General features: G+C 38.9%; 1 protein-coding gene across 18 annotated transcripts in view; it reads right to left on the reverse strand.

Annotated features, from left to right (window-relative positions):
* Nucleotides 1-27,793, reverse strand: part of LOC128802514 (ubiquitin-associated protein 2-like) — a 123,700-nt gene that overhangs the window by 75,308 nt on the left and 20,599 nt on the right. For 16 of the 18 annotated variants that reach the window (XM_053968983.1, XM_053968992.1, XM_053968997.1 and 13 more), the window contains 7 exons: nt 25,957-26,096; nt 22,028-22,105; nt 20,303-20,413; nt 16,407-16,560; nt 14,613-14,690; nt 4,761-4,815; nt 3,493-3,596 (listed from right to left, as the gene is read on the reverse strand). In XM_053968983.1, the coding sequence (XP_053824958.1) occupies nt 3,493-3,596; nt 4,761-4,815; nt 14,613-14,690; nt 16,407-16,560; nt 20,303-20,413; nt 22,028-22,105; nt 25,957-26,055 (679 nt within the window). In that variant the 5' untranslated portion in view covers nt 26,056-26,096. Of the gene's footprint in view, nt 1-3,492; nt 3,597-4,760; nt 4,816-14,612; nt 14,691-16,406; nt 16,561-20,302; nt 20,414-22,027; nt 22,106-24,723; nt 24,799-25,956; nt 26,097-27,793 lie in introns of those variants that run through there. The other 2 variants (XM_053968989.1, XM_053968993.1) reach the window with 2 other exon arrangements.

The following is a 27,793-nucleotide window of genomic DNA, read 5'->3' on the forward strand; positions in this document are numbered from 1 at the left end:
GAAATTCTATCCAAGTAGAGACCTGAGTATATTACCTGAACACAAGACCATTTTTACAACCAACTTGGAGAAGTGAGCACCTCCAATATAATTTATGTATAAGAACTGCTGTGATTTGTGCTCATGTTCTCCCACTGCCCTGTACATTACAAAAAAAGTAAGAGAGAAATGATGCTGCTCAAGTTTATTCCCTTTTGGAGGAGGACTGGTAATTTTGTTTCTCTTCATCTGTCCCTTCTCTTTGCCTTTCATCTGTGCATTATTTTTATATAAATTAGGACGCAGGAAAACTGATGCTGTATTATTTGGAATACAATTAGATATAACGTTATGAACTATTAAAGACTTGCCCTTCAGTCTACATTTCAACCAACATTAAAATTTACCTTCACAGAACCAGCTAACTTTTCTACTGGATTACACAATGGTGCATCTAGAAACACTATTCAAGTTATCAGGAGGCCTCTGGCATCTGCAGTAATTCAAGGCATGAGATTTGACAGCACTTTCAGGGTACACATGACAGAAACTACATTTTGGAAACAAATGCTGTATTTATTTTTAATGAAAATATTAATTTCCCCAGCAGTGGCTAAAGAAAGAAATACTTAGTACGTAATTCAGAATGTCTCAAAGAGTTTATATTGCTACAATGTCTCCAGAAAATATTTTGATAAGCAAAGTTCTTTTATTTCTTTAGGTAGTTACTCAGTTATCTACTCTTTAATGTAATTGCAGATGAAAGGCACTAGTTTTCCAAGTAGATAGCATGAGCTAATACCTTTTACCTTCTTTTTAGATGAAATAAGAAATGGGACTGAGTAATGAGGAATAAAGAGAGCGATTTCCTACCTGTATAAACTCTTACTAGATATCTATAAAGCCCACTGCAAGCTTTATAGTCTTCCATACATATATAGTTCCCACATTCAAAACTTCAATTGACTCCTCATTGGGAACTTAACTGGGCCATTGATTTGCAATTAACAAAATAGCAATGTAAATTTAGAGGGGGGAACCTGAAAATTAATATATAGGATTAACAAGTCAAACCATCCTCACCTTCATGCAACTTACTTCCAGCCCCATACCTTGTCTGCCACTGTCCCCCCCAGCACTACTTCCATGTTCCTTCCCAGCAGTCTCTTCTGCTGTAAAATTACCATCCTAGCTGCAGCTTCCTCTAAAAACCCTCAAGCTGCTTTCCAGCAAAAGGCTGAAAGTGATACCCACTCGGACAACTGATTAAATGATTCCTTTTAGCCCAGGGACTTCTTTCAGACATTCCTAGAGCTTGTCTACAACACCATAAAAGAAAGCATTCTTTAGAGACATTTTTGTTTTGTCACTTATTGTACCTTCTTCATTTGAAAGTAAACTAAGATTAGCAACAAAAAGGTACTTAACGTCCAACAAGAACATTCACATTTACCTAGTTTAGTTTAATTTTCTGCCAATCAAGTAATTTTGCGATAACTCTCTCACAATGACACCCACTCATTCATACCTCAAAGATTCATTCATCTGACAAGGCCAGCAAAAATTCTCAAATGCCTTCTCACACCTTCTTCCTACAATACTTCCCAAATTTCCATGCATGCCTTAAGCTGTGTTACTGAAGTCCAGTGTGGTTATTGGTGACTTGTGCACAGCAAAAATGTGCTTGGCATCCTAACAGAAATTCCACACATCAAAACTCTGAATTTCCACCACTCTGTCAGCAGCACACCTCTAACAATGACACATTCATCCTGTTAGAGGGATCTGTTTACCCACACCAAGCTACTCTCACTCCTAGACAGATTTCTTCCGTTACTGAACACTGAGTAAGAAGGACAACGAGGCTCTGCCTAAAGGGACAGAGGCTGCTCTAACAGAGGCACATGGAAGCTACTCTGAGTTAGCAGGGAAGGTCTCAGAACACCTGAGTTTATTCTGGAAGTAGAGCACAAGTCATATGTAAGCTATACCCTTACAGCTGCAATCAATAGTAACAAACCAGTGATTCTCTACCTCTGGTCCAATCTCCTAGTACCTTTCTTGAAGATCTTTCTTTACTTAGTTAACCTTTTAACTTCTGCAATGCTTGTGATAACATACCCTGCCCCTCGCTAACAGGTAGCAAACAATAACGTAAGAATCCTCAAAGGAATTTTCAAGACATTAGGTATTATTTGAAAAACTAATGTGAGTGAAAACAAAATGTGTGTTTCTGTTCATGCTACAGCACCAAGTAATTTAAGAAGTAATTCCTTAGAGAGATACCATATTTGGCAAGAATGTTCCCATTAACCACAAATATACTCAAAGCCACTCTTCCACACTGGTTGAGAAGGCAATCAGAGTGACAAGACAGCTGCTTAATAAGCCTCCCTAAACTTTGAGCCTGTTGTTGTCTTCTCTGGTTAAGTGGAACATGGCTTGTAAGACATTCAGAAAGCTGCATCTCTCAAGTGGCTCACAGCAGAACTCAACAGAGCACACTCCGCCCTTCAGGATCAGCTTCCACACTTGACCCAGGAGATGAAAAATCACCTGAGTAGGCTTCACCAATGAAGAGATCAGAAAAGTTACCTATTGCTGCAGTTAAAAGAAATACACTCAATGGCTCCCAAGTGAGGACAAAAACAGACATGACTTTCTCCATTCCAAACCAACACATGGTTTACTTGGCCTTCATCTCCTATCACAGAACATAGGAAGCAGCAAGGTATCCTAATTTTCCCATCACAGATAAGCAGGCTACCCTCACTTCTGAATCACCATGAGACCACTGCCAAATGGTTCCCTTCCAAACTATTTCAGTCTCTTGCCTTTAGCTGGAAGTGTGTACTTCTCACTTGAAACTTCATACAGAAACACACATCTGCCTTGATCTTCAGACAGGTCAACAGCTTTTTGGCTTCAATTCAAGTGCCTACTTGTGCTTTAATTAATAATTTTTCTCTTCAGAAGTCGCAGATCTTGGAACTCTCCTCCATCCAGAGACTCACATCCTTACATTTCTGCATTGTGCAGCTGGAGCTTCGGAAACCATCCCAGTGTCACTGAGTGAATTAATACTTGTAAACGTCTTTCTTTTCTTTTTCTTCTTAGATATTCACATCCTATTGCCTAAAGCCTGTGGACCAATCAATTCTAGGAGGACTTATGCGCCTTAACTACATTCAGTGAGATCTTAAGCAGTATTAAGATATCTAAACACTTCTTTACCTACAAGATTCTTCCAGTGACTCTTCAAATTCCTTTGTCTCTCAAGGGTTTATTGGTACTATAACAAAATAATTGCAAAATGCCTCCCTTCATTCTCTCAAGAGAGACACTCATGCTCTGCACATCAGCAGCAGTTAAACTTAAAATCACCTAATATCTGTGTCACAAGAGATGTATATAAATTTTCAAAAGTTAATTGAACACTAACAGAATGGTTATTTTAGCTGCAATATGCTACAGGTCTTCATTCCAATCCTTCCACTTCTTGAAGCATCTTACCAGTTCCATCATCTGCATCATTCTGACCAGACTCCCAGATCTCTGACTTTGTCCCAAAGCCATCAGTGGCAGAAGACTCCGTATAGTCTGCAGGATTAAATGTCCTAGAGTTTTGAAAGTTAAGAAATGGAAGAGAACACATGGGTCATTCAGTGAGCATAAGTGTCATAATTTTTAGCTGAAGTTGTATTAGATTTAACATCTTGATTTCCACATAAGTAATCTTGACAGCTTTTAGTTAAAAAAAAAAAATCTTCTATGAGCAGACAGAGATAAAAAGGGAGAAAAGAGAAGAAGAGAAAAAAGTGAAGAGACTGGTAAACAAAATTCCTGTAGAGACACTGAACCAAATAAATTCCTAAAAAAACAGTTAACAGCATCTCAATTCCTCCCAGTGTTATAAAGCATTAGTTTATATACACAACAATAAGACTCTCTCAACTGGTAAGTTTTTCAGCAGGTGGCTGACTGATAAGTGACCAGTATCATGTCCTTTCAGAGCACCAGTAAGATTATTTCAAAGTGCTCTGCTGATACCAATGCCAAAAACACACAGATGCAGCTAAAAGGTGAAGAAGCATTATTGAAGAAAAACCTCTTTTCACTTCATCGTCTGCAAGTACGAACAAGAATTATTAGAGAAGTAGAACAAGACTCCAGTTCATCATGACATCACTGATGTCATGACACTGAAGTGTCATTAAAGGCAAACACTGAGTGAAAGTAGTGGAGGCTACATTTCTATAAGCCAAGTTATTCCAATAAAATTGAGAGCAAACTTTTAAGCTGCTGAATAACTTCTTCTGAATCTGTTTGAAGGTCCATATGAGTCCAAACAGCTAAAGCATGAAACCTCAAAAACAGAACAAAGTTTAGAATTGCCACTTTCAAGTTTTATATATGTTCACTGCAAGCTCTACATTACACTGAAATAAATCCGGTTTAAAATTTACCTAAGCCTATGTGTAGCACACAACTTTCAGACTCCAAGGCACTATGTGGCTGCTACTGATAACAGGTATAGCTCTCCAAATTTGAGATATTAACACTGAATAGACATACACTAGGATTCTACAGGTGTGCCTAGTTAGAAACACTAGTTTAAGACAAAAATATCCCATTCATCACCTAAGCGATTTTTTAATTTTTGCGTCTATATTGGTTTATCAAACATACAGCAATATCCATACATACAGTGGCAACATTGTCAATAAATACTGCCACTGTGTTTGATCCTTGCCAAAATCTGTGCTCTGCATGTTTCTTACCCCATGCCTTGGGCTGAAAACCTCCCCGCTCCTCTCCCTCTGCCACGTCCAAACCCTAGGAGAGAAAACACCATTTAACAGCAACAGCAGAGGAGCCACCAGTCACTAGTCTGTCACATTAAAGAATGCCACAGTTGAACAAAACTACCATAGTTTAAATTAAATATAATTTACTTCCCAAATTTCCACACAGAATTTGCTTCCCTAACACACTCAATTAAGCCTTGGTTCATCTAAGGCCACATATTTCAATAGGATCTTCAATTATCTGCCATCTTTTCTGTGTCTCACAAAGTAGCTCCAAATGCCATTAAAAGAAATTACCTAGACTCATTCCAAACACTGCTATTGCCAACTTATTAGACACTGTTCAAAATTTTGTCTGTATTGTTTCATTCTTGCCTAAGATGCTCTAGAATCCCAGCCTCCCTGAGTATCCTGATCTCTCAAGCAATTCTCTGTCACTCCTTATCTGTGAGGAAAAAGTTGAAATACTCTATTTCTTTCCTTCTCTGACTCTGACCACTTGTCCACCCTCCTGTGCTTTTGCCAATCTCTGATCACACATTGCCTCACCCTTCATCACTGTTACTGACAGGAAAATACCTAAATGAAATAACTTGTCTTCCTTGTTATCATTCACTAAAATATTCATTTGTTTTAAAAAAACAAGTATTTGTTTTCTCAAATTTTGATTACCGGCCTCAGTTTATAATCTTCTTGATACAATTAATAGTTTAATTTTTGCACGTTATATTGTTAACAAGGCATGAAAATTTTTGTGTTATTCAAGTATACACAAAGCAAATGTCTACAAAAAGTGTCACCAAATATTTCTTATATGTAATACATTTCTGCATAGATTTCCTTCCCCACCTTTTTAGGGGTTTTGTGTAAGGCTTACCCAGTTTATTCAGGTTTTTTGAGGAAGGGTAAGAATATTATTTTCTATTACAAGAACAGAAGGAGTCAAGAGCTGCACTCAGAGAACAAAATAATGTTTATTTTAATGACAAAATTATGTGGTAATTATAAGTCACCAAGCAACTGCAAGTTTACCATAGCACACAAAAACTATAATCCTAAATCACCAAAATACTGATGCCCATAAATCAGAACTACCCACAACAGAATATTCAAAGTTGGATCAGAATTACTTCTTACTTTCTGGAGATCACCCAAACTGAGCAAGAACAGTACCTCCAGGACATGGTAACACCACTTTAGGAAGGTTCTACTTTAATGACTTTGTGTTTCCTGCTCTCACCACTCAATCTTCCCCTTACCCCAGTTCACTGTTGAAGTGATAAAAGACATTTCTGGACCTACTTTTTCAAGATTTCTTAGAAGCATCAAAGTAGAGGAAAGATTTCCATCCAACAACACACAGAATTTTGTTGGGATAAGAACACAGAATAGCTTAAGTCTGACACTGACCAGCTCTGTTATCTCTACATTATCTTCCCTTCTTTGCTCTCTTTTCACAACTGGTAGGAGAGAAGGCAGACAGAGGTTAGGAAAGAAGCAACAACTGCTGCAACCTGGCATTTGCCACTCTTCTTCACTGAGCCCATGTGCTTTTTGCCATAAACAACAGTGGCCCAAACCCCACTGCATCCAAGTGCCTCTAACTTGGCTGCTGAACTTTGTTGAACTTACCTACTCTTCTGCTACCCTCAGCCTACCTACTCTTCTGCTATCCTCTGCCAAAGTCAGAGCACTCTGGATTACCTTTCTGTCCAATAAGTTTTTTTAAGAGTAGAACCAGCTACACAAGTTTACCTGGGGACGTGGCAGGGGCCATCATGTAATAAAATTACTTTCAATCACTATCAATAGAGCATTGAACACCATTTACAGAAATTGTGCAGAACCAAGATCAACAGTTTTCTGACAGCCTGAGGTACAAGTCCAACTGGGAGCTGCAAAACACAGAAATAGTCAACCAGAAGGAGTTTTGAATGAGACAGACATACGGTACAGAGAGATAATTGAAATAGCTGTCATGGAAAAAGAAATAGACTTTAAAAGAGGAGGCAAGTCACCCCAGTATCTCAAATGCAAAGGCCTGAAGGAACAACCTTAGCACACTAAAGAGAAGGTGACGTTTTAGCAAGCCAAGCATACATAAGATACGTTCCCATAATGGGCACAATAAGGTACTGACTAAAAACATCAATAAGCAACAATTTTAGAAATTGCAAAAAAGAAAAAATGCTGTTCCTGAAGTTCCATGCACAATCTTAGACTACTAGCCAGCAAGGCTTTTTTTATACCAGATCGCTCTGAAAGATAATTCTGAACTTGAATTTCAAGTAGATTCCTTTAACTTCTTACTGCTGTGTCTATGCTCTCAGTCAAAACTGGAATCAGATTTTATCAACAAATGCAAAAGAACCTTTCTAATGAAGGCAAAAGGGAGTACCAAACCAAAATACTAAATTCACAGTTAGAAAACACATGAAAAAATAATTCAAAATATGGGACAGTGAATGTTCACAAATGCAATACCACCTAACTCAGACACAGGATCTCATACATCATGGTCACTAGTGCAAGATGCCAGTGGAAAGGGCTAATATTCTCTTTGACACAACCAGACCACTAGCATATCCTTAAATTCTCATGCCAAGAAAGCTACTTCTCTCAGCTGTCAAAATTTTTAAATGGCCTTAAAACAGAAGGTACAGTCTTTTAAGACAAAGAAGTTAGTCACAAAACAACTGTGAATGCCCACAGAGTATCTACAAACTTTTAATGCTTTTTAACAGTGACTAAAGAGTCAGTGAGCAAATGAAGCTTTCAGAATTCACAGCAGGAACCCAAATACTAAGCATGCAATCCCACAGTTAATTTATACCCATTTAAATTAGAACTACTATAATTGTGGTCTTCCTCACCAGCAATCATAAGCTCTGCTCTTTTGTGCACTGACAGTTTTGCACTTTCCAGTGAGTGAGCACCAAACAACTATCAGGAAACAGCATTTGTTCACTTTTGGATCAGCTCTCCAAACCAGTTACCACCTTGATAAATGCCAGAAAACCTTTACACTAAGCCACCAAAAAACTCTGCTGCCTAGAGCAACCATGTTGCCTGCCTCTTTTTTTTTTGTAAGGGTTAGCTTGCGTGTCACCTATCACCTCACATTTTCCAAGTCCCTTAACTTCCAGGAGGATCTACTCCAGGATCTTGCCAGGCACAGATGTGAGACTGCCTGGCCTCTAGTTCCCCAGGTCTGTCTTCCTTCCCTTTTTAAAATGTAGGTTATGCTTCCCTTTTTTTCATTAGTGGGAACTCAAATATGATGGATGGTGGCTTAGCCACTTCCTCTTCCACTTCCCTGGGGACCCACAGATGTATCTTGTCAGGCCCCATGGACATGTGCACTTCCAGATTCCTCAAAGAGTCTCAAACCTGATTCTCTCCTATAGCGGATGGTTATTCATTCTCCTAGCTCCTGCCTTTACCTTCTGTAATTCATATGGCTGGAAAACTTGTGGGAAAAGACCAAGGCAAAAAAAGCCATTAAGTACCTCTGGCTTCTCTATGTCCCAGTTAGCCAGGTCCCCTGTTTTCTTACAGAGGGGGCCCACATTTTCCTTTGTCTTCCTTTTATCACCAACAGTACAACTTTAGCATTCCCAACCAGAACCCTGGCTGCTCAGACAATCTCACTTCTCTCTTCCTCCCAGGCTACATTTATTTGCTTCCTCCTTCTCTGGGCTTCGTTTTTGTGTTTGAGTTTGTCCAGGAGCTCCTTTTCATCCATGCAATTGGGGTAGATTTGTCTTTCTTTTGGTTAGGATGCATTGCTCCTAAGCTTGGAAGAAGGAATCCTTAAAAATATTAACACACTCTCGTGGGCCCCTCATCCCTCTGGGGTTCCATCCCATGGTACTCTACCAAGCAGATCCTTGAAGAGGCTGAAGTCTGCTCTCCTGAAGGTCATGGCAGTAAGCTTGTTATGTGTCCTCACCATTGCACCAAAGACCTCAATCTCCACCATTTCACAGTCACTGCAGCCCAGGCTGCCCTTGAACTTCACATTCCTCACCACTCCACAAGCCAGTTTGCTCCCTAGGCTGCAAGCACACATTGCCAGCTCCTGACAGCTTTTCATGTTTAAGAAGTTCAAAGTCCTTCTCTGCAGGGCTGCTCTCAAGTTCTTCTCCCCCGTCTGTATTGATGCCTGGGATTGCCCTGACCCAAGTGCAGTATCTTGAACTTCGTCTTGTTAAACCTCATGAGATTCCCATGGGCTACTCCTCAAGCTTGTCCAAGTCCCTTTGGATGACATCCCATCCTTCAGGTGTGTCAACTGCACTTCTCAGCTTAGTATCGGCAAATTTGCTGAGGATGCACTCAATCTCACTGTGTCACTGATATTCATTAAAGAGCACCAGTTCCAAGACAATGCCCTGAGGGACACCATCTGTCATCAGCCTCCATCTGGACATAGAACGACTGACCACAACTAACTGGATGCATCCAACTAATTGGATGAAGCCAATTCTTTATCTATCAGAAAGTTCGCCTTTCAAATCACCTCTCTCCAATGCAGAGATAAGGATGTCATGTGTGACCATGTCAAAGGCCTTACAGAAGTCCAGATAGATGATGCCAGCCTTTCCTTGTTGATTGTTACAATCACTCCATCACAGAAGGACACCGGATCAGTCAGGCGCAACTTGCCCTTCATGAAGCCAGGATAACCAAAGATGCTTGTCCCCTTCCCTGACAGATGGAACACATCAGTCCCCAGAAGACCAGGTTTCTCAAAGAGAGTCCCCTGGTCTAAGAAGTGAAATCCTCTGCTGTGGCACAAGGCCTATAACCATCTGCTGATTCTCCAAATATAACTGGCCCTTTCGACCCACTTTGGTTTTGACTGGGAGGATGGATGAAAAAACTACCTGCAAAAACTAGCTGCTATGCAGAGTGCCTTATGGCCACACCCAGGGCTCTGTAATCCCCCTTGATGCTGTTCAGACTGCTCCTGGCTGTACCCCTTGTGCCCACATGAAACAACCGCAGGAAGTGGACTGCAAGAAGCCTGGTAATCTCAGTCACATCCCTGATAAGAGCCCCTGGTAAGTAGTGCACTTCTCTAGAAAGCACAACATGTTACTAAAGGGGTGCCTCTGTACCTCTCAGAGGAGTCTCCTACTACTGTCACTTGCTGCCTTACTCTTTGTATTTTTCTTCTCCTGAATGAATTCTAGAAAGGTCGATACTTATACCCAACCTAGGCAGGAGATAAGTTTTCCTGTTTTCACTAAAACCCACTAGGAGTTCAAAACACTCATCACATAATCACTTCTCCACTCTGGTACCATCCGTACATGGCAAGAAAAGCAAATGCACACTTCATGGCAGCACGAGAAAGGTGTGTAGAAGCACAACTCAGATGGGACTAGCCCATTAAATAACCTATTCTGCAGAAAATCAAGTCTTCTAGACCTAGATCCTTCCACTGCAACACAGGTGCTTTATTTCAAAACTTAGATTTTCAGGGTTTAAATTAAAGGAAGTTTCTTCAAGGTTATGAAATGGCCTGAAGAACAGCTGCAAGAAAAAGGAAATGCAGACTGGAAGGTCAAGCAACACTCTAAATTTGTGCTTCTCTCTGACTACATAGTAACTGAACTGCCCTGGTCTCTGCTCTGGCAGTACCATCCTCCCAGCAGAACCAAGTTGACAGAGACTTACTAAGCCTTAAGAGGTAAGGAGGCGAAGTGCAGAAACTTTGTATTTTAGGTTACTCCATACTACCAAAACAAACACCCAAGTTGGATTTAATTATTCAAATTACTTTTGTCTTTATTAGTCACAATAAAGCTAGAAGCAATTAACCAGTTTTATATACTGCATTTACTCCAGAAAGCATTTTTACAATTCATGCTGAAAACTTTCAACTCTAAAATTACATTTAAAGGAAAACAGGTGACTTGTTACAACTAAACTATGATAATCTCAAAAAAAAAAAAAAAAGTACATGACAGATTTTCTTAATTAATGCAGAATGAGCCACAGCAAAATTAACTAACTTCAAATTTTGACTTCCAGAATGTATGCTCCACATTCATGTTTTAGGAAAAAAAAAAACATTCTCCTTAGTTCTGGCAAAAAAATTCCAAGACATATCCTGTGCCAACTGGGCTAAGCTTTTAAACCAAGGGAATGTTTATACATGCAATTCTGGATACAGAAACTCAATTTGTTCAAGGATAGCATACTTCTTATGTTAAAAACAATGAAAAGAGATCAAGAGTACAAACTGGACTATAATCAGGTATCTATGAAAAGGATGAGCTGTTTTATTTTCCTATACAGCCAGCAGACAAAACAACAGTTGTAATTAAAACATAGCATTTTTTCATTTTTATATCTGTTTTGTAGGAAAAAAAAACCAACAACCCTGGCAGAACCCACATTTATGGCATGCTCACGTTGTTCTAGAATAATGAAGTAAAGAGATAAACAGAAGTGCAAGCAACAAATCTGTCTTGCCTTTGCAAACCAGGAGAATTACTATACATGAATCTATAACTATTTCTATGCTGAATCAGAAAAAAAGCCCACCTACCTGTTATTCCTTTATAAACCGTGGTCAACTAGATATCTAGGGAAGAGCACATGAACTGAAACCAATGTGCAGTTTCTTTGGATGCTTTCCTGGTCTTCAACTATTTGTGGCTTTGACTTTCTTGGTCAAAGACAATTTACATACAACAAAATTTTGGTTGGTTTTTCTTTTTCTTGCCTGTGGTTCCTTTTTAGGATGAAATTGCCAAGTCTTTTTATGTATACATTTCCTGCATCACATCATCTTACTGAAAGGAGTTCCTCAGGTTCACTATGTATGAATGAACATACACTACATGTATGAAGAACCAATTCTTTAAGTTCATCTTGAAGCTGTAACCTGCTGATCTCATTTAATATTCTCTGTTTTGCATACTTGCTTGGCATGATCAATTGATGCCCCCACAGAAGTTTAACAGAGTTCTACCATACACCCACTCAGTCCTCTCTTGCAGGCAGAAAAATCCTAGACTATTTGTTCCCCACACCCCATAATTGCAGACTTCTCAGTACCTTCAAAAGCCTTTTCTAGCTCTACACCCTGTTTTTTTCTCTGCATCCTTTTCAATATGAAGTAGAGGAACTGGGAGAATCAGACCTGTACTTAAAATTGAAGATGCAAGAACCCTAAAAAACAGCAGCTTAAAAACAACCTGTGCTTGTAAAGTTTGACAACTTGTATACAACACTGCAGCTGATTAAAACACAAATAAGAAAATATTTCTATAGCTGATAATCCTAAACACATAACCATATGCCTCCTTAATTTCTTCAGGAGATTCCAGACAGTTGCAAATCCTTGCTATACTGACAAATATAATCACTTTGATGCAATTACTGCTCATCACCATTACAGTATTTCTTACATTTAAATTAAGCTCACGCAAGAAATTTGGTTCTGAAAAGAAGCACAGGCATCTTAAAACAAGATATTCCCTGACTTCAATGCAAGTTTACACCCTTAGTTTAACAAGCAAAGATTTAGCTTAGAGCAATTACAGCTGAGATGTGCTCTGTTAAACTCGTTGTGATATATTTTTGTATTCTGTTAATCAATCGATAATTTGTATATGCTTCAAATCCCTGATACCCTGCATACCAGCACACAGTGGTGTTTGCACTCTGTGTACCTACTACCCTATGAAGTTACAAGGAGCATGACAAGGTCATTAATGGAAGATCTACTGCCAGATAAAGCTAGTGCCTTACACACCAAATATCAAATATTTAGTATAAGGGTTTTTCCCTCTCAGCAAACAGCACACTATCATCTCTGTGTCAATCCCATTTTAGCTATTTTCAGTTGCTTATCATTTCTTTAAATTACATTTTTGTACCGTGAAGCAGTAATACATATGATGGCCCAACAAATCTCCTAGAAGGCAGCCAGTAAGATAACTCCTGCCTGAGAAGGTAGCTTAAAATAGAGAGTATGTTGCTCAGGTAATTAGCTGACCCCTTATTTCATATCCAGTGCCTAGATTTCTACACACACACTGCATGAAACATTTCTAAAAACGGGTTCTGTGGTGATTACCAGCAATCTGTTTACTTTCAGCTGAAGTATGTTATCTCTCATTTGACTATTCTGTGTAACAGAAAAGAAAGACTACAGAATGAATTGGCAGGAAGCTTTTTATTATTATTTCTATTAATATCCAAAGAAAAAGGCCACATATCCCTTAAAAGATACGAACTGAATTACACAGATTTCTAAAACTCCCTGAAGATTTCAAGAGTTTGCATTGTAAAATTAATCAGGTATTTCCTGCCATGGAATACACACACTTGTAATATCATGCTCTTGTAGTTGGCCAACAGGTTTATCACAGACACTTCATTAATATACTTTGCTCACAGTACAGTCTAAAATATTTAGTAGAGGCATATAGTAATACTATGTATACGAAGCCAGTGAACAGAAACTCTTTGAAGTTTCTATTTCTTCAGTTAGACAGGTCAGTTTGATCTGATTATGAAGTTTGATATATACGATATTAATCTAGAAAGCTACAGCTTTGACAACAAAAGCAGTGCATAGTTTGTAAGGTAAAAGCAAAAAACCACTGCATTTGAAATTAATCTCTAAGTTTTACTGAACCATTTCTAAAAAGTCCTACTTTTACACTTATAATTTGAAAATAAATGATAATTTTATAAAATAAGTAACTGCAAAACTTACATTCTATCTACTGAAAGTGTAAACTGTCAACATATCAAAAATTGTAGCTGTGAACTATACCACACCTTGGCCCTGTAGAGCTACTTCTCTGCACACACCACTGGGTTTTTGATGATTCACAGGCACTCTCACACGCAAACCTTCGGAAGTTATTCTTTGCATCTTTGCACACCTTCAAGGTGCAGATCTGGAGACAATGAAATTGGATGCACCTGTCTCTGAATGCCTTGTTACCCGACATTCCCAAGAGAAAGGAGTCCTTTGAAGGCAGATTTTTTCTTGAGTCAGACGGTACTAAGTACATTAGTTCTGCTATACATTTGATCAATTTAACTTATTTAATACACTCGTCCACCCATAATCTGCACCATACATTCTTACTTATTTTCATTCCTCCGACTTTAAGGAAAAACAAGCCTCTTTCCATCCCAACCAGTGAAAATCCAATTCAAATACACATCACCTGATTCCACATCCAATCCATTATCCCACCTTTTCTACATGACAGGATTGGAGCTGTACCTAAAACTCTACAGTATTCCTTCTCCACAGTTCTCATCAACTCTTCCATGTTGAATTCCTTTTCATATTAAATGTTGCTAAGGGGGCTTGTTCTTTCTCTGATTGGCTACCAAAAGCAGAAGGCAAGCCTGACAACTAGAGCCATTCCAAAGGAATGGTACAAGTATACATCAAATCCTTCCCAAAGAGCCATACAGATGGAATCTTGTGCTCTCCTGCTGCTGAAGTACATCCTGAGGAACCCAGCACACTCCCACTCACAGGAGGCTGGCATGAGTCAGTCTGGGAAACAGCTCTCCATAGCCAGTGCACAGCAGCCTGCCACACAGGAAATTACCACAGAAGTGATTTCTGTCAATTTTTTTTAAGTTGTTCCAAGATAAAGAAATGATAAAGGGTAAGGGAGTGGGATGTACCCAAGTACAAGGTGGCTGAAGTGTGTATGGAATCAAAGGATAAACAAAAAATGCTTAAGAAGAAGCTTTTAAAGAAACAAACGGGAGAGTTCTATTTCAGCACATGAAAGCAGTGCCAGTTCCACAACAATGCCACCATCTCACCTCTCCCACGACCACGTTTCCCACGGTCTGAAGGCCTGTCTCCTTGACTGTTGTCCACTCCATTCTCTTCAGCTCTAACTGTGGAGAGAGGACAGCTTAAGAGAAGCTTTAGAGACTGGTACTTGACACAATACAGCCATTTGCTTAACCCAAACCCCTCAAAACAAAAGGCAAAATTTTCAAGTGGGATGGTCAAGAGATCTCAATCACCCCTCTTCTTTAAGGTCTCACTAGAAGCAAGTTATGTTTCCTTTGTACTGGTCAACTAGGAAGCAAAATATAAGAAGGAAAAGTCCCTCAGGATACAAACCTCTACAAGTGCCATGTTTTGCAGCCTACATTATTTAATGAGATAGGAAATACAGCTGCCTCATCCTGTGTTTCCTAGATAATGCACTGGTTGACAACAGTGAAAAAATAAAGGACAATCAGTAACACCAATTCTTCTCCTTTCTGCCCATACTGCATCCCTGTAGAAGCTTGGAAACAGATTTCTCCTCTGTATTTAAAGCGGAGGGATGATGACTGGGTGAAGGTAAGGCACTAAAAGAGGTCTGCAACCTAAGTGTTTTGTGGAAAACTTCTGACAAGGTGCTTTGAAATACGGCTAGCTACTTGAAGGAGAAAAAAATCCAACAAAACTGGCCTCTTGAAACACTCACTGATGAGACTTTGTACTGCATTTCTCCTAATGGCAACAATAAAACCAAAAATGCTCGGACATAAAGTTGGGAAGAAAATACCAAGACTTGGTAACCATCTGAAATTTGTTTAATTCCAGTTTACAAAAAGAGAAAGGCAGCATCTGTCTCTGGTAAAAAAAAAAATGCCCTTTGCTTTCATTTTGATTGATCTAATTTATACTTTTCTACGTCCAGCTCCATGTTTTATTAACATTTTTTCATCTTGACTTTACTCTATCCTACAAAAATTCACAACATCTATATTGGAACAATAGTTGGATATCTTCCAATTATGAATAAGATGAGTTGCCTAATATTGTAAATATTTTTCCTGCTTATAAGTACAAAGCTAAACATATTGTATCCATTCTGATTTCTTTTCTCATCTATCAGTGTGGCAAACAGCCATACAGACAATCCGCACAGCTTTGAGAATGCTGACAGAACTTAGCTAAAAAAAGCAACATGTATCCGATCATGATCTATTGTGACTCTATCTAACTTGGAAACACCCGTTGGCTTTTTTTTTTACATTTTGTACAATGTATTATTGAAACTGTAGCAAAGCTTTAAATGTTTCAACTAACAATGAATTTTCTCTGTTGCAGAAACTCACCTTTGGTTGATTTATGTGAGAAATATATTTAGAGATTAATAATCATCCCAGTGTTTTCATTCCCCTTATGAGAAGATGAGAACATCTTCAGGTTCTCCCACTCATAAAAGGAGATGGAGTCAAAGCTGGATAATTTTTTCATTAAAAGAAACAAAAAAGTGTATCAGCTGTGCAGCGACATACTTGTTCTTAAGCAGACTTACAAAGAGTCAATTCTAAAACTTACATGAAGAATAGCAATTTGTACAAGATCAATTCATCAAACAAGAATAGAGAATTATATTAAACTGCGTGTCTCTGAACAAGTACAGACCATCCCAAAACCAAGTCACATAGACAGATCAAGCATACCTGTGCCACAAAACAAGTTACGATCCCTTCAACGCTGAGCTACAGACAGACAGACGTTGCTCCATTAAGTACTTGCTCTTAGCTCAGTCGGTTTCAGCTGCAAGTAAAGTGTCTCAATCTTTAAAAATTAATCCTTATACGTACACTCTCGTCCACGGCTGCCTCCTCTTCCTCGTCTGTTGGAACTTCCCCGTCCGCGACTCACTTCTCTGTCCCCTCGTTTCTCTCTGTTCTCTTTGTTTTCTGAACCTTCCTTTCCAAGGCTTTTCTTCTTTCCCCCTACAGTCTCCCAAGAAGTCTATTTGGGTAGAACAGAATTAGACACAAAAGTCAAAAGGAGGAGACACCTCTCAATGCACGCTTTCTAACCCACACCCCTCCAGTTCATGGAAAAAACCCAGATATTTGTATAATGTCACATATGCAAACTACACTGATATAAATGGAAACACAGGCCGTATTTTTTCAAAGACATGAGAAAGAAACATTTTTTAAGTTTGATTCTCTTACAGAATATGAGAACCCCAAATATTTCTGGCTATAATGGACTTTTACTAGTTCAATGAAGACTGGATACTATGAACATGAAAAAAACTATCTTTTTCTCCCAGGAAAAAAACAAAACAAAACAAAACAAAACCAACCCTTGTAAGTATCATTGAACAAAATCTGGTGAGAATAAGTATCTGGCCTAAGGGAAAAAAAAAAAAACAACCCCAAACAGAAAAGAAAAACTTTCCATCCAGGCTCACTAGAATTTAAGTCCCAGAAGACAGAGTGGCAAAACAACAGCTTGGGAGAAGTGATGATAAGCCAGACCATCCACTCTTAATAGCTACAGACCATCAAACATAGCAAAACACAGGAAAAGCCATGTCTAAACAAGACACGGGATCAAGGTCCAAATGTCAGGCTTCTGTTTTAATATTAAACTCAGTCTTTAAAATAAATTCAAGGATGTTATCAGCTCCACAGGAGTATCTGTAGGAGTTGAAAATAAAATCACTAGAACACTTGCCAAGAATAGCTCAGCAACTCATATATTACGCAATTGCATGGTTAGTCTATTAAGTCAAAGCTGCAAAACAAGTAAGAAGAAAAAAAGGTATTATTTGCAAATCATTAAGATGGTAGAGAGGTTTACATGTATGTCCCCATTTATAGGAGCTTACAGCTTAGGTAAGATATTTAATATCAGAATATTTGCACATACAAATTGTGAAGCACTTTAATATGACACCTGACAAGCACCTACATCAAACAAAAAAGGTTGTCTATCAGTAATTTTAAGTCCTGTCTTATCTCTCAATTCCACCAACAGCAACTCAGCAGCCCTGAGTAGCTGGGACATAGCCAACTAGCTCAAGCTGCCTAGGAAGCCAATGCAATGAAGAAAGCAGGTAACAAAGCAGTTTACAAAGTGAGTGTTACAGAGTCTCCTTTGAGAGAATAAGAACAAAGAGAATGGTTACTCTCTCATTTTTCAGCATGGCATTGTCGAGAAAGAAGGGTGAAATCACTTTTCAGTTCCACCTCCAGTACAGAAGACTAAATCAACTTTGGTGAAGCCCAGCCAGAGCTGACCAGAGGTACAAAACTAAACACATTTGAACACCACCACCTTATCTGTGAGGCAGAAAGCTGCTTCCCCCAGTAAGTACCACAAGGCATCACCTACCACCGCTGGTCTAACTGCACCAAAACATTCCTAGTGCTTCTCACACCTCACAGAAGGAAAGATACCTGCACTGACAACTGAACAGAGAAGTCTGTAGAGTTCAGAATGCACTAATTCACTGATGGGCTTGGTGCCAAAACATCTTCGACCATTTCAGGAAACACCCAAAACTGGATAAGGCTGCAAAGGTGAAGAGGAGCTCTTGAGCGAGATTTAAAATTACTTAGGAAGGATCAGTAAAAAGATGACTATGAAACCATCAGATCTATGCTTTCCCACAATACAATTTTGAGGAAAGCCTTGAGAAAGTCAGGCAGGTCCTTTAAGACAGAGGATAGTGCTACTTCTGAGCATAGGGATCCATTACAATCCGTTGAGCTGTCTCTCTTTGTAAGGGAAGTAATTGATTACAATTTCAGCTGACAATGCCTGAGGCAACCCAAATGATAGTAGTGGGTCTGACCTTTGAAAATCTGTAACAGAATAGTTCTTGTTGGTCTGTCCTTACATGGAAATAATAAAAATCTGAAAGGTCTATTTTGTTCTATCTTCAAAGGTTTAGTAAGTAAAACACAGCTGAGCATAAAATGGATGTAAGAAGTCAAATGAATACAAGTCTTAGGCAAAGAAATATGCCCTTCTCTACTCATACACAAACCTCTAACTATCCCAAGCCAGATTGCTACAACTGTTGCAAAAAGAAAGTCTTTACAGAGACAAAGTCAAACACTTACAGCTTGTAGATCACAGCTCTAAACCCCAAAAGCAAACAAAGAAAGATTAAGACAAAATTGGCTGAGTACCAAATAAACTATAAATACACATCTTAACTATCACTCCTTGCTCTTCAAATTCCTTCAGTTGAATGGACACATCTTTCAAATTAAGTTTAAAAAAACTGCAAGTTCATCAAAGCAGAGTGAGACTAGAAAAAGAGATTTGGAAATCTGCATTCAGAATTTGTAGTACCTCAGCTTACAACTCACATCAAATCCATGGTTAAACTGTTCACAAGTATAATGGCCTTAAAACAAATCCTTCCAACTGGAGGCCCACAAACTTTCAAAAATACATTTCTTCACACCCATCAATTAAAACTCCTTCCTCCTTGACTCCTTCAAGTTCTCTCTATTTGTTTCTATGTTGCATTTTGTCTATAGAGAGCAGTGGGTTAAGAAGGACTTGTCAAAAGTGCAGAACATATCAATATCACTTGTAGGTAATGAATGAGCTCAGAAAGCTTTTTCCATGTCATGATCAGTTACAACAAATTGCTAAAATAAGAAAGGATTTAATAGTCTCTATCAACCAGTAAACCACTTTAAACTAATAAATGGCAAATATGAGAAGTATAAGAGAACACAACACATTTAGACAGATTTAAGTGAAATGCTCTCCTCTACTCCCAGCCTGTCAGTATCATATACTTTTGTGTTTAGAAGACCTCAACTCTGATAAAAAATGAAAAGGGGATAGAAAAGAAAGTTTCCTCAGTCAAAACAGTGTTTGTCCCAGACTAAGGGTGTGTGAGGGGTGAGTTTCCTCTTTAACAGTAAACCAGAGTACACATCCTGACAAATCACAGGAAATACTGAGTGTTCAGCATCAAGAAAGGAAGTCCAGGTTACTTTTCCAACTTGGATGATATAGAATCTAATTTAAAGACAAACTGTAAGAAATCCCTCCAGCAAAAACTTCAACTGCAGTAAAACATATTTTCTTAGTATCTCTTGGGATAAAAAATTTCACTGTTCCACTTTTTAAGCGACATTATTTGTTGTTGTATACACATAGTTTAGTCTCTTCTTCCTGTTTTTCAATTAAGTCATGCAAATCAACAACACAAAGAAGCAACTACTTGTTGTATCCTTTGCTGCCATAAGTAGCATTATCAATGCAACTTGCAGATGTGGAAACTCCTCCAACTTCAATACCAGTAACTCACACCTACAGAACGTGCATAATTTAAAATACCTGCCTGCCCTTGGGTTTACAAAGATTGATCTTTTTGATGGTCTCAGGCCTCAGGAGGGTCTACAGAGTAACTACAAAACCTGCAGCATGAAACAGGCTTGTGTCTGAGGGGGCACTGAGTTCTGCTGCAGATTTAAAACTGCTGTATATAAATGAAAGCACAGGAACTCTGCAATAGACCAGTTGAACACCCACAACATTTTCCAGATTCAGCCTTCTCCAAGGTATGCATGCAGTAGAGAAGCTGCCCTAGTTTTCATTTCCTTCAAAAGAAATTGAATGGAGACATGGAAATTAAAAACTTTTGAAACATGACTTCCCCAATGTCCTTCCAGAAGCTGAAAATCACAGCAAACAGGAGTAGTTTAACATGGAAGTAAAACCTTACCGTGTCTGAACTTCCTTCCAGCAGTATGTTGATTGCTCTGTTCACATCCCCATTACAATCATGTAGTGCCACTATGCATTCATCTTGGTTTTTCCCCGTCACTTCCATAAGCTGGCAGTAAAAGTCAGACATGTTAAAATATCTAAATTAGGCTCATAAGAAAGTAAGAGCTAGTATGACCACAAATTACAACAAAATGCATAGTTACCATGTCAGAGTAAGCTAATATCCAGAATAAAGTAATCTGCATTTTACAGATCTGCTTGAGATTCAGATGAGAGAGGAAGAAGCACAAATTAATTGCTAATCAAGGAAGTACTCTTTCACACTTTTTTTGTTCTGTATGTTTGCAGCAAATGCTGCCAGATGCAGCAGTACACGAGTGTAAAGGACCACAATTGTTATAGTATCATCCTATCTCTTTCTCCACCAAAATTGCCCCTCTTTATCCCACTGTGAGAAAAGACATATAGGAAGACATAGCAGAGAACAGATCCCCCTGGAAAACCATCCAGACTAAGAAATACATTATCTTTCAGACAGACTTGATCCATTTCAGCATAAAGCCACACCAGAGTCACAAAGCTGATTAAGGAGATCTAGTTCTGAACTATGCTCCTTGAACTCATAGTGTATATCCAGGTGTATATCCTGAAGAGTGTGGGACAGAAATAATCTGTGACGGGGCATTCAGCAAATTCATTTAAAGAACAAAACCTACATGAGCTAGAAATATATATGCAGAAGGTAAAACATATTTTATGCAGAACTTAATTAATCTCCTTCCCACCAGCACAGCTATAAGTACTATTGATGAGGGTCCTTTGGTTTCACAAAATACAAGATTTCATTTTTGGCACAGCAACAGAACTAGTTTGTAACAAGGACAACAAAAAGCATTTAACAATGCTTTAGAGGAAGTTTTAGAGATGAAAAGAAACCAAGAAATCTGCTCCTTTGCTGCATTTATGCATTCAAGCTAATTTTTCCCTCCTGGGTGTAGTCCTAGAGCTTCATGAGCTGTGAAGTCATCATGAGCTGTGATGCATTCACTAGGACAAAATCACCAATAGCCACAACAGAACAGACACCCATATTGTCAGGACTGCTTGAATTAATGGTCTCAGCTATAATGAGGTAATGAAAGCTTGATTATCTAACACCCAACACTCACCATGGTAGAGGAAGTGAGAGATTTCATTTATACACTGTAATTCTATAATTTTAATGCATACATGGATCTGTGAGGTAAGATTATTTTTTAAAATAACATCCTGATTTACCTTTAAGCTATCATCAGACTTTTACTTTTCCTGAAAAACTTCGAAGATATTAGCAAACTCAGCTTACACAGATGATGTTTTTCTCACGTGCATGTACTTGTGGACAAGCTGAACGCATTCTTTATTCTGACAATCATTAATCATCAGGACCATACTAGAGAGACACACTGAGGAAGAGACACCAGCACAAACGAGTTTTGGCTTAGGGATTTGTCTACAAAGGAAAATACACTGAAAACTACACCATCAGAGCTGTATTACCACAAAATTTCTTGTAAAAAGATTTCACAGTGCAGTAAGAGCACCTTTTCCTAGTTAAACTTATGTCCTTCTGAAAAAAGTTTCATCTAACTCAGAAACAGATGCTCTACCTCCAAAATGTAAGGCAGCTCTAGAACATTTTATTGTAGGACAAAAAAAACTTGTACCATAAGAAACATACTTGTTTCACTTTATCTTCAAAATCTGCATCATTCTTATCATAGATCATCTGAGCAAGGCGAATCTGTTCTGCCGTTGCCTGAAAAAAGATAATATCCAATAAAGTACACAAAAGGTAACTATATTTTTTAGTAGTATATCACAGTATCACTGCCTTTTTCCTACGGGTTCTCAAAAAGAACATACACAACAAGCACAGAGATGCTGTGGGGGAGGGATCAATATCTCGTCTATTCCCATTTATAGTTTTAAATGTTATTTGCGATAGAAGCAATTCAACACATTCTAATCTATTTGAAACACACTTAAAGGTCACTGCACTGACAAGATCACCATATAATAACACAGAAGGACCAGGGAAGCATTAATGCTTTGACTTTTATTTAGGATCTACTAATCCAGTGTTTAGAGTTTTATTGTAATGAACTGGCAACAGTATCTCTAAATTAACTACATCTCTGATGATCCCTGCTCCCATCCCCTTCCACAGCTCTCCCACCCACAATCTGACCCTGTAGTTTTATTGAGCACTTAAAAAGGGTCATATCTAAGACTTTGCCCATGAACAGGTTTTTTTACAAGCAAATACTGGTCTCTGAAAACTGGTAAAGCAACTTGCTATTGATGAAATATCTGGTGCTTCTGCAACGTTTCTGGACAAAAATTCACACTGGCAACTTGCACAAAAGCTGAGAGACTGAAAGAGATGCAGTCAAGTACTTAAAATCCAAACTCACTATGGCTGCCCCTGAGAGAAAAACAATTCTAACACACACGTCACTTCATAATGGGGCATCTGCAGCCTATGAACTGCACTCCCAAGAAAATACCAAAGAACTGTGTGCACTACAAGATCCTGGACCTCATTTGAATTCTGCTCAAAGAGAAGAGACTACTGTTGCGTATAGAGAAAGCTGATACTGAAGAGAGCTAGAACCCACTATGCAGCTACTGGGGCTGCAGAGGTTCTTCTTCATTGAGTGGGATCAGCTCATCTACTGGAATTTTTGACAGAAAGGGTTCACCCTGGGCAGCTGGCTGAATCTCACCTTTTGCTGTCCCACTTCACAGGATACACACGTTAAATACTGTGCCTCACAAGGTCAGATCTAATCAGAGTCAGACTGTTTGGCTTCTGGAGTTTACCACAAATGCAAGTTCTAGAGGAGGTCACCAAAGTCTAAAAATTACTCCAACAAACACCACCAGCTGCTCATTTGCTGAACGGTTACTGCAGCTGTGACAGTTCCTTGAGGGAAGTGACATCTGTGCTCAGAGACAACACTCCAAGAGAATTAACGTTTGTAACAGCTACACACTCTGAGTTACTTCACTTTTTCAGCCTGTCATGCTGACAGCCTCGTATGTCACTCCACTGGGTAACAGGGGGAGAGCCTGCTCTGGAACTCCTCAGTTCCACCTTCCACAGAAGCTGCCCTGTCAGTGTGGTGCTCTGAGCAAAGGAGGGTGCTCTTGGTGACTGCTGAGAGCTCAGCAGATAGCAGAACCAAAATGTCTGCTGACTTCAGGAATTTAAGAGTTGTTGATCCATTTTCTCACTCTGATTACAGCAGCTACAGGCACACTGTGACTTTTAATCAAGTGAAGAGATTTTCTTTGAAGATATCCAGAGCATTCAGACAATATAACTTCTGCAGAGATATGATGGCATATTTTACAAAAAATCAGGAATACACTAAGATTTATTTTTTCCATAAACAAATGTCTTCTTCAAGCCCACGTTATAAGCCAATTTTAAAAAAATTACAATATGTGACAGCATCTTCAGTTTTCCTGTGTAAGTAGAGAACTTAGAAACTTGTAGGTGCAACACCAGTCATATTTATGCCAGTGGATTACACCCAGATGCAATTGAAGATTTGTAAGGAAAAAAACAAACAACAAAAACCACAAGATGTCTACAAAAACATCAGACCAGTGTCACAAAAAATTCTGGCCTTTCCTCCAGCAAGTAGTGGTTCTTTATTTTTAAGGCACCATTGTTAGAACAGATGCTGTAGCATCCTAACCAAGAGTATAATTAAGTCTTAATTGTGACTAAGAAAGCAGTAGTATTTTAAAACAGCCTGAACTTTATTCAACCTAACAAGACATAGTACTTTTTCAGTATAGGAGTGGAAGAAATTTTAAACTAAAAACTTCAAACTACCAGAAAACAGAAGTGTGCAAAACACAAGATTAAGTGACAGTAACAGCTATACATCTTACAATAAAATGGCACATTTATTATCCAGAAGCAATGCAATAGAAACATTATGTAATTTGTTAAATAATTTAAATTATGATCAATGTGATATTATAATAGTGGAATATCCATTTGGGAAAAACAATATTCTATATTCAGAAAAATGAATCATTGGTGATTAAACAGGTAAATCCAGAGATTTTTGCTGATCTGCAAAGACTGACTAAGCAGAAAGGTCCATCTGATATCTCAATAAAATATATGGAGCATTAAAACATAACTGCTATGTTTGAAATAACCACCTTTTCCACTGAAGTGATCAAACCAGTATCTATTATGCAAAAGGTAGGATAAATGGACAAAATGCAGAAAAAAGTATTAATGCCTAAAATCAACAAATGCCATAGTTTGGAAAGGTCCTCCAGGGATACACCATGACCATACTCACAGTAATTTGTAATTTTTTTTTCCCTTTTAAAAGCAGAAATTACCAGTGTTCCAGCTTGTGCCACTTGCTCTCTGAAGAGAGTTGGTCTCTACCTTTCCTATACCCTTCCATGAGGTACCTGAACAGAACACACGTGCTTTGTCTTATTAGGACTGAATAAACCCAGATCCCTGAGCCACCCCTCATTTCTCCTCTGTTTCAGTCTAATAACCATCTTTGCAGCTTTTCACTGGACTTCCTCCCATTTGCCTATGTCTACCTTGTGCTAGAGAACCCAACCAGGCAAACCACTCCAGTGCTGTCTTGCAAAATGTTGGAAACGGGGAAGCCACCACTTTTGCCAGGCTGCTCACTATACTCCTGCAGCCTTGTTTTAAAATAAAACCAAATTCAACTCATTTCTTGAAAGTCACTTTCTAAATACACACGTTAGCATGAATCACCACTATGCCAAGTGCTGCAACTCAAGGAGATGACAAGGGCTTGAGGTCACATGATTAATACTGTGGAAAACAGACCAAGAGGGTCTCCATATTGAAGGCTAGTCTAAAAAACAATAGAAGGGAGTATTTTTCTGTAGAGCACCTCTAGACTGATACACACTCTGCCAGCAAAGAACAAGACAGTTTTTGAATCCAGACAAATTCTGCGATGTATCTGTCCAGAGAATACTGAGTTGCCAGAAGCAGAAACATTCTGCACTCTTTGTAACCCAGATAAGCACACAACTACTGCTGCCTAGAATCAGTGGCAGTACAGTGAAACTTAATTTCTATCTAACAGATACTGAAAATTTTAGTCCGCTAGGGGATGACCATTTCACTTGGTGGGGTCACTGCACAAGAAGTTTAGGATTTTGTGACTTGAAGAGACACTAAGTCATGCTGTAGAACACAACATGCATCTAATGAAGCTTATCCCAGCCATTCAAATTTCTCTCTTGACCAGAAATCTTCTAGCATCAGGAGGCTGGCAGATAGAAGAGCTGAGATCTGAGGACTGTGAAGTCACAGGACAGAAATCCTGACACAAGCATTGAATTCCTCACTGACAGGAGACATTGCTGAAGAACACAAAACTCATTTAGCAAGAACACAGGAATAACTGAACGCTGTCCTGCATTACTGAATAATTAAAGCAAGTAATCAAGATAACCTTCCAAAATAAACCATGTATTTTCACCCCATCTTCTTTCAGATTTTACTGACTCAAGGAAGAAATTTGTATCATTCCATTCTCACTTTCAAGTCAAAGAAGTTGATACCGTAGCACATACCTGCACTACTTGTTTCTGTGGTTGCGTTGGCTGTGTGGCTGAAATTTGCATTTTGTCCCGAGTGCCCCGGGTACGTTCACTGCCCACCGAAGTCATCATATACAGTATATACAAAACAATGTATGTACAAAATACAAAATCTGAAAGAAAAAAAAGAGCATGAGTTAAGGTGGATACTGATTCAATAACCAAATAACATAAGTGCAGTAGTTTGAACTCCTGGCTTTACTACTGATTCTATACAGAGACTCATGAGAAAGCAGCTTTAATACACTATTTTTAGATTTACTGCAGTTTTTAACACTAAAGAGGGGAAATGCAGTGGATAGAAAGCCTTTTTATCAGCTGACTGGGGTATGTATCAATTTGTACTTCTAGATCTCACAGCTTTTTCTAGTTATTTAACATACAGACATTCCTATTGGCTACTCTGATTAAGTTTTAGCTCCAGCTGCATCACTTATACTTCTCATAGTACCTGCTGTCTAGTTCTGATGCCTGGAATTTAACCGCTCTCACCACTCAGAACACTACACCAAAATCGTATTAATGAACTAGATAGTTCCTCTTCTCCCTACTATCAAAACTGCTTTTCCTGCACATTCATGGAGGTCATGGCCAATTCCAACTCTACTTCTCACCTTTAATTTATAAGAGAAATTATGATGATTAGGTTTAAATCCAGCCTCTATAGCCAGTACTTTTGTTTTATTGTCCCTCGTATTTACAGAAACAATTTATAAAACTACCTATCATCCTGCTTTTAACATACTGTGGCTGTACGGCAACAGAGAAACCCCAAAGAAAGCCCAAATCCCCCACACACATTATTGTTACCCCATCTGTGGCTCTCAGCTTCCATTCTTATTTGTTCTCTAGTATTAAAATTACTTTGAAACAAGACATTATTATTCCCCCTGTTTGTACAGCATTTAGCACAGGACTAATCAATGAGCATGGTTTATAGCAGCTATGGCAACTAACAGATCTTTCAAATGGTTAGAATGCTCATGTTCAACTGCCTGGTTTCTGTCCCCATAAGGCTAGAAGGTAAAACTGCAGATTTTTGGAAGTAAGGACAATTTGCAAGAGGTACCTGGGCAGAAGGAGATGTGCAAGCAAACAGCAAAGTCCTTCTACTGCCGTCCCATTATATGAGCAAGCCTCAGCACAAAACTTGCCAGGGTAACAGCTGCCTAGCACCGAGCTCAGCACAACAACCACAGAATCACATAATAAGCTCAACTAGAAGGGACTCATCAGGATCATCTAGTCCAACTCCTGGCCCAGCACAGGACCATTCCCAAAAGTCACACCATGTGTCTGAGACTATTTTCCTAACACTTCTTGTGCTCTGTCAGGCTTGGTGCTGTGAACACTTCCCTGGAGAGCCTGTTCCAGTGCCCAACTACTCTCTGGGTGAAGAGCTTTTTTATAATACCCAAAGAAAAGCACCCATGACACAGCTCCAGGCTATTTCCTCAGGTCCTGTCACTGGTCACCACAGAGAGGATATCAGTGCTAGCCTCTCCTCCCTCCTCTTCCCATTACAAGGAAGTTGTAGACTGCTATGAGGTCTCCCCTCAGTCTCCTCTTTCTTCAGGAAGATGAGCACACTGCAATCCCATGGAGTGGGACCTGTTCTACAACTGAATCACTGGCAGTCACAAGTAATGTGCATTCAACAATTAAAGCTGCAATGAGATGTTTCAGTTTAAATACCAATTCATGATGCTCCAGAGCCTGACCTACAATCAAAAGAACAATTAACTACATTATCACCGAAATTTCTTCTTTACTTTAGAAATACATTCTTGTTGGTCAAAATTGAACACTG

Source organism: Vidua chalybeata, chromosome Z (assembly GCF_026979565.1).
Source record: "Vidua chalybeata isolate OUT-0048 chromosome Z, bVidCha1 merged haplotype, whole genome shotgun sequence".
NCBI lineage: Eukaryota > Metazoa > Chordata > Aves > Passeriformes > Viduidae > Vidua > Vidua chalybeata.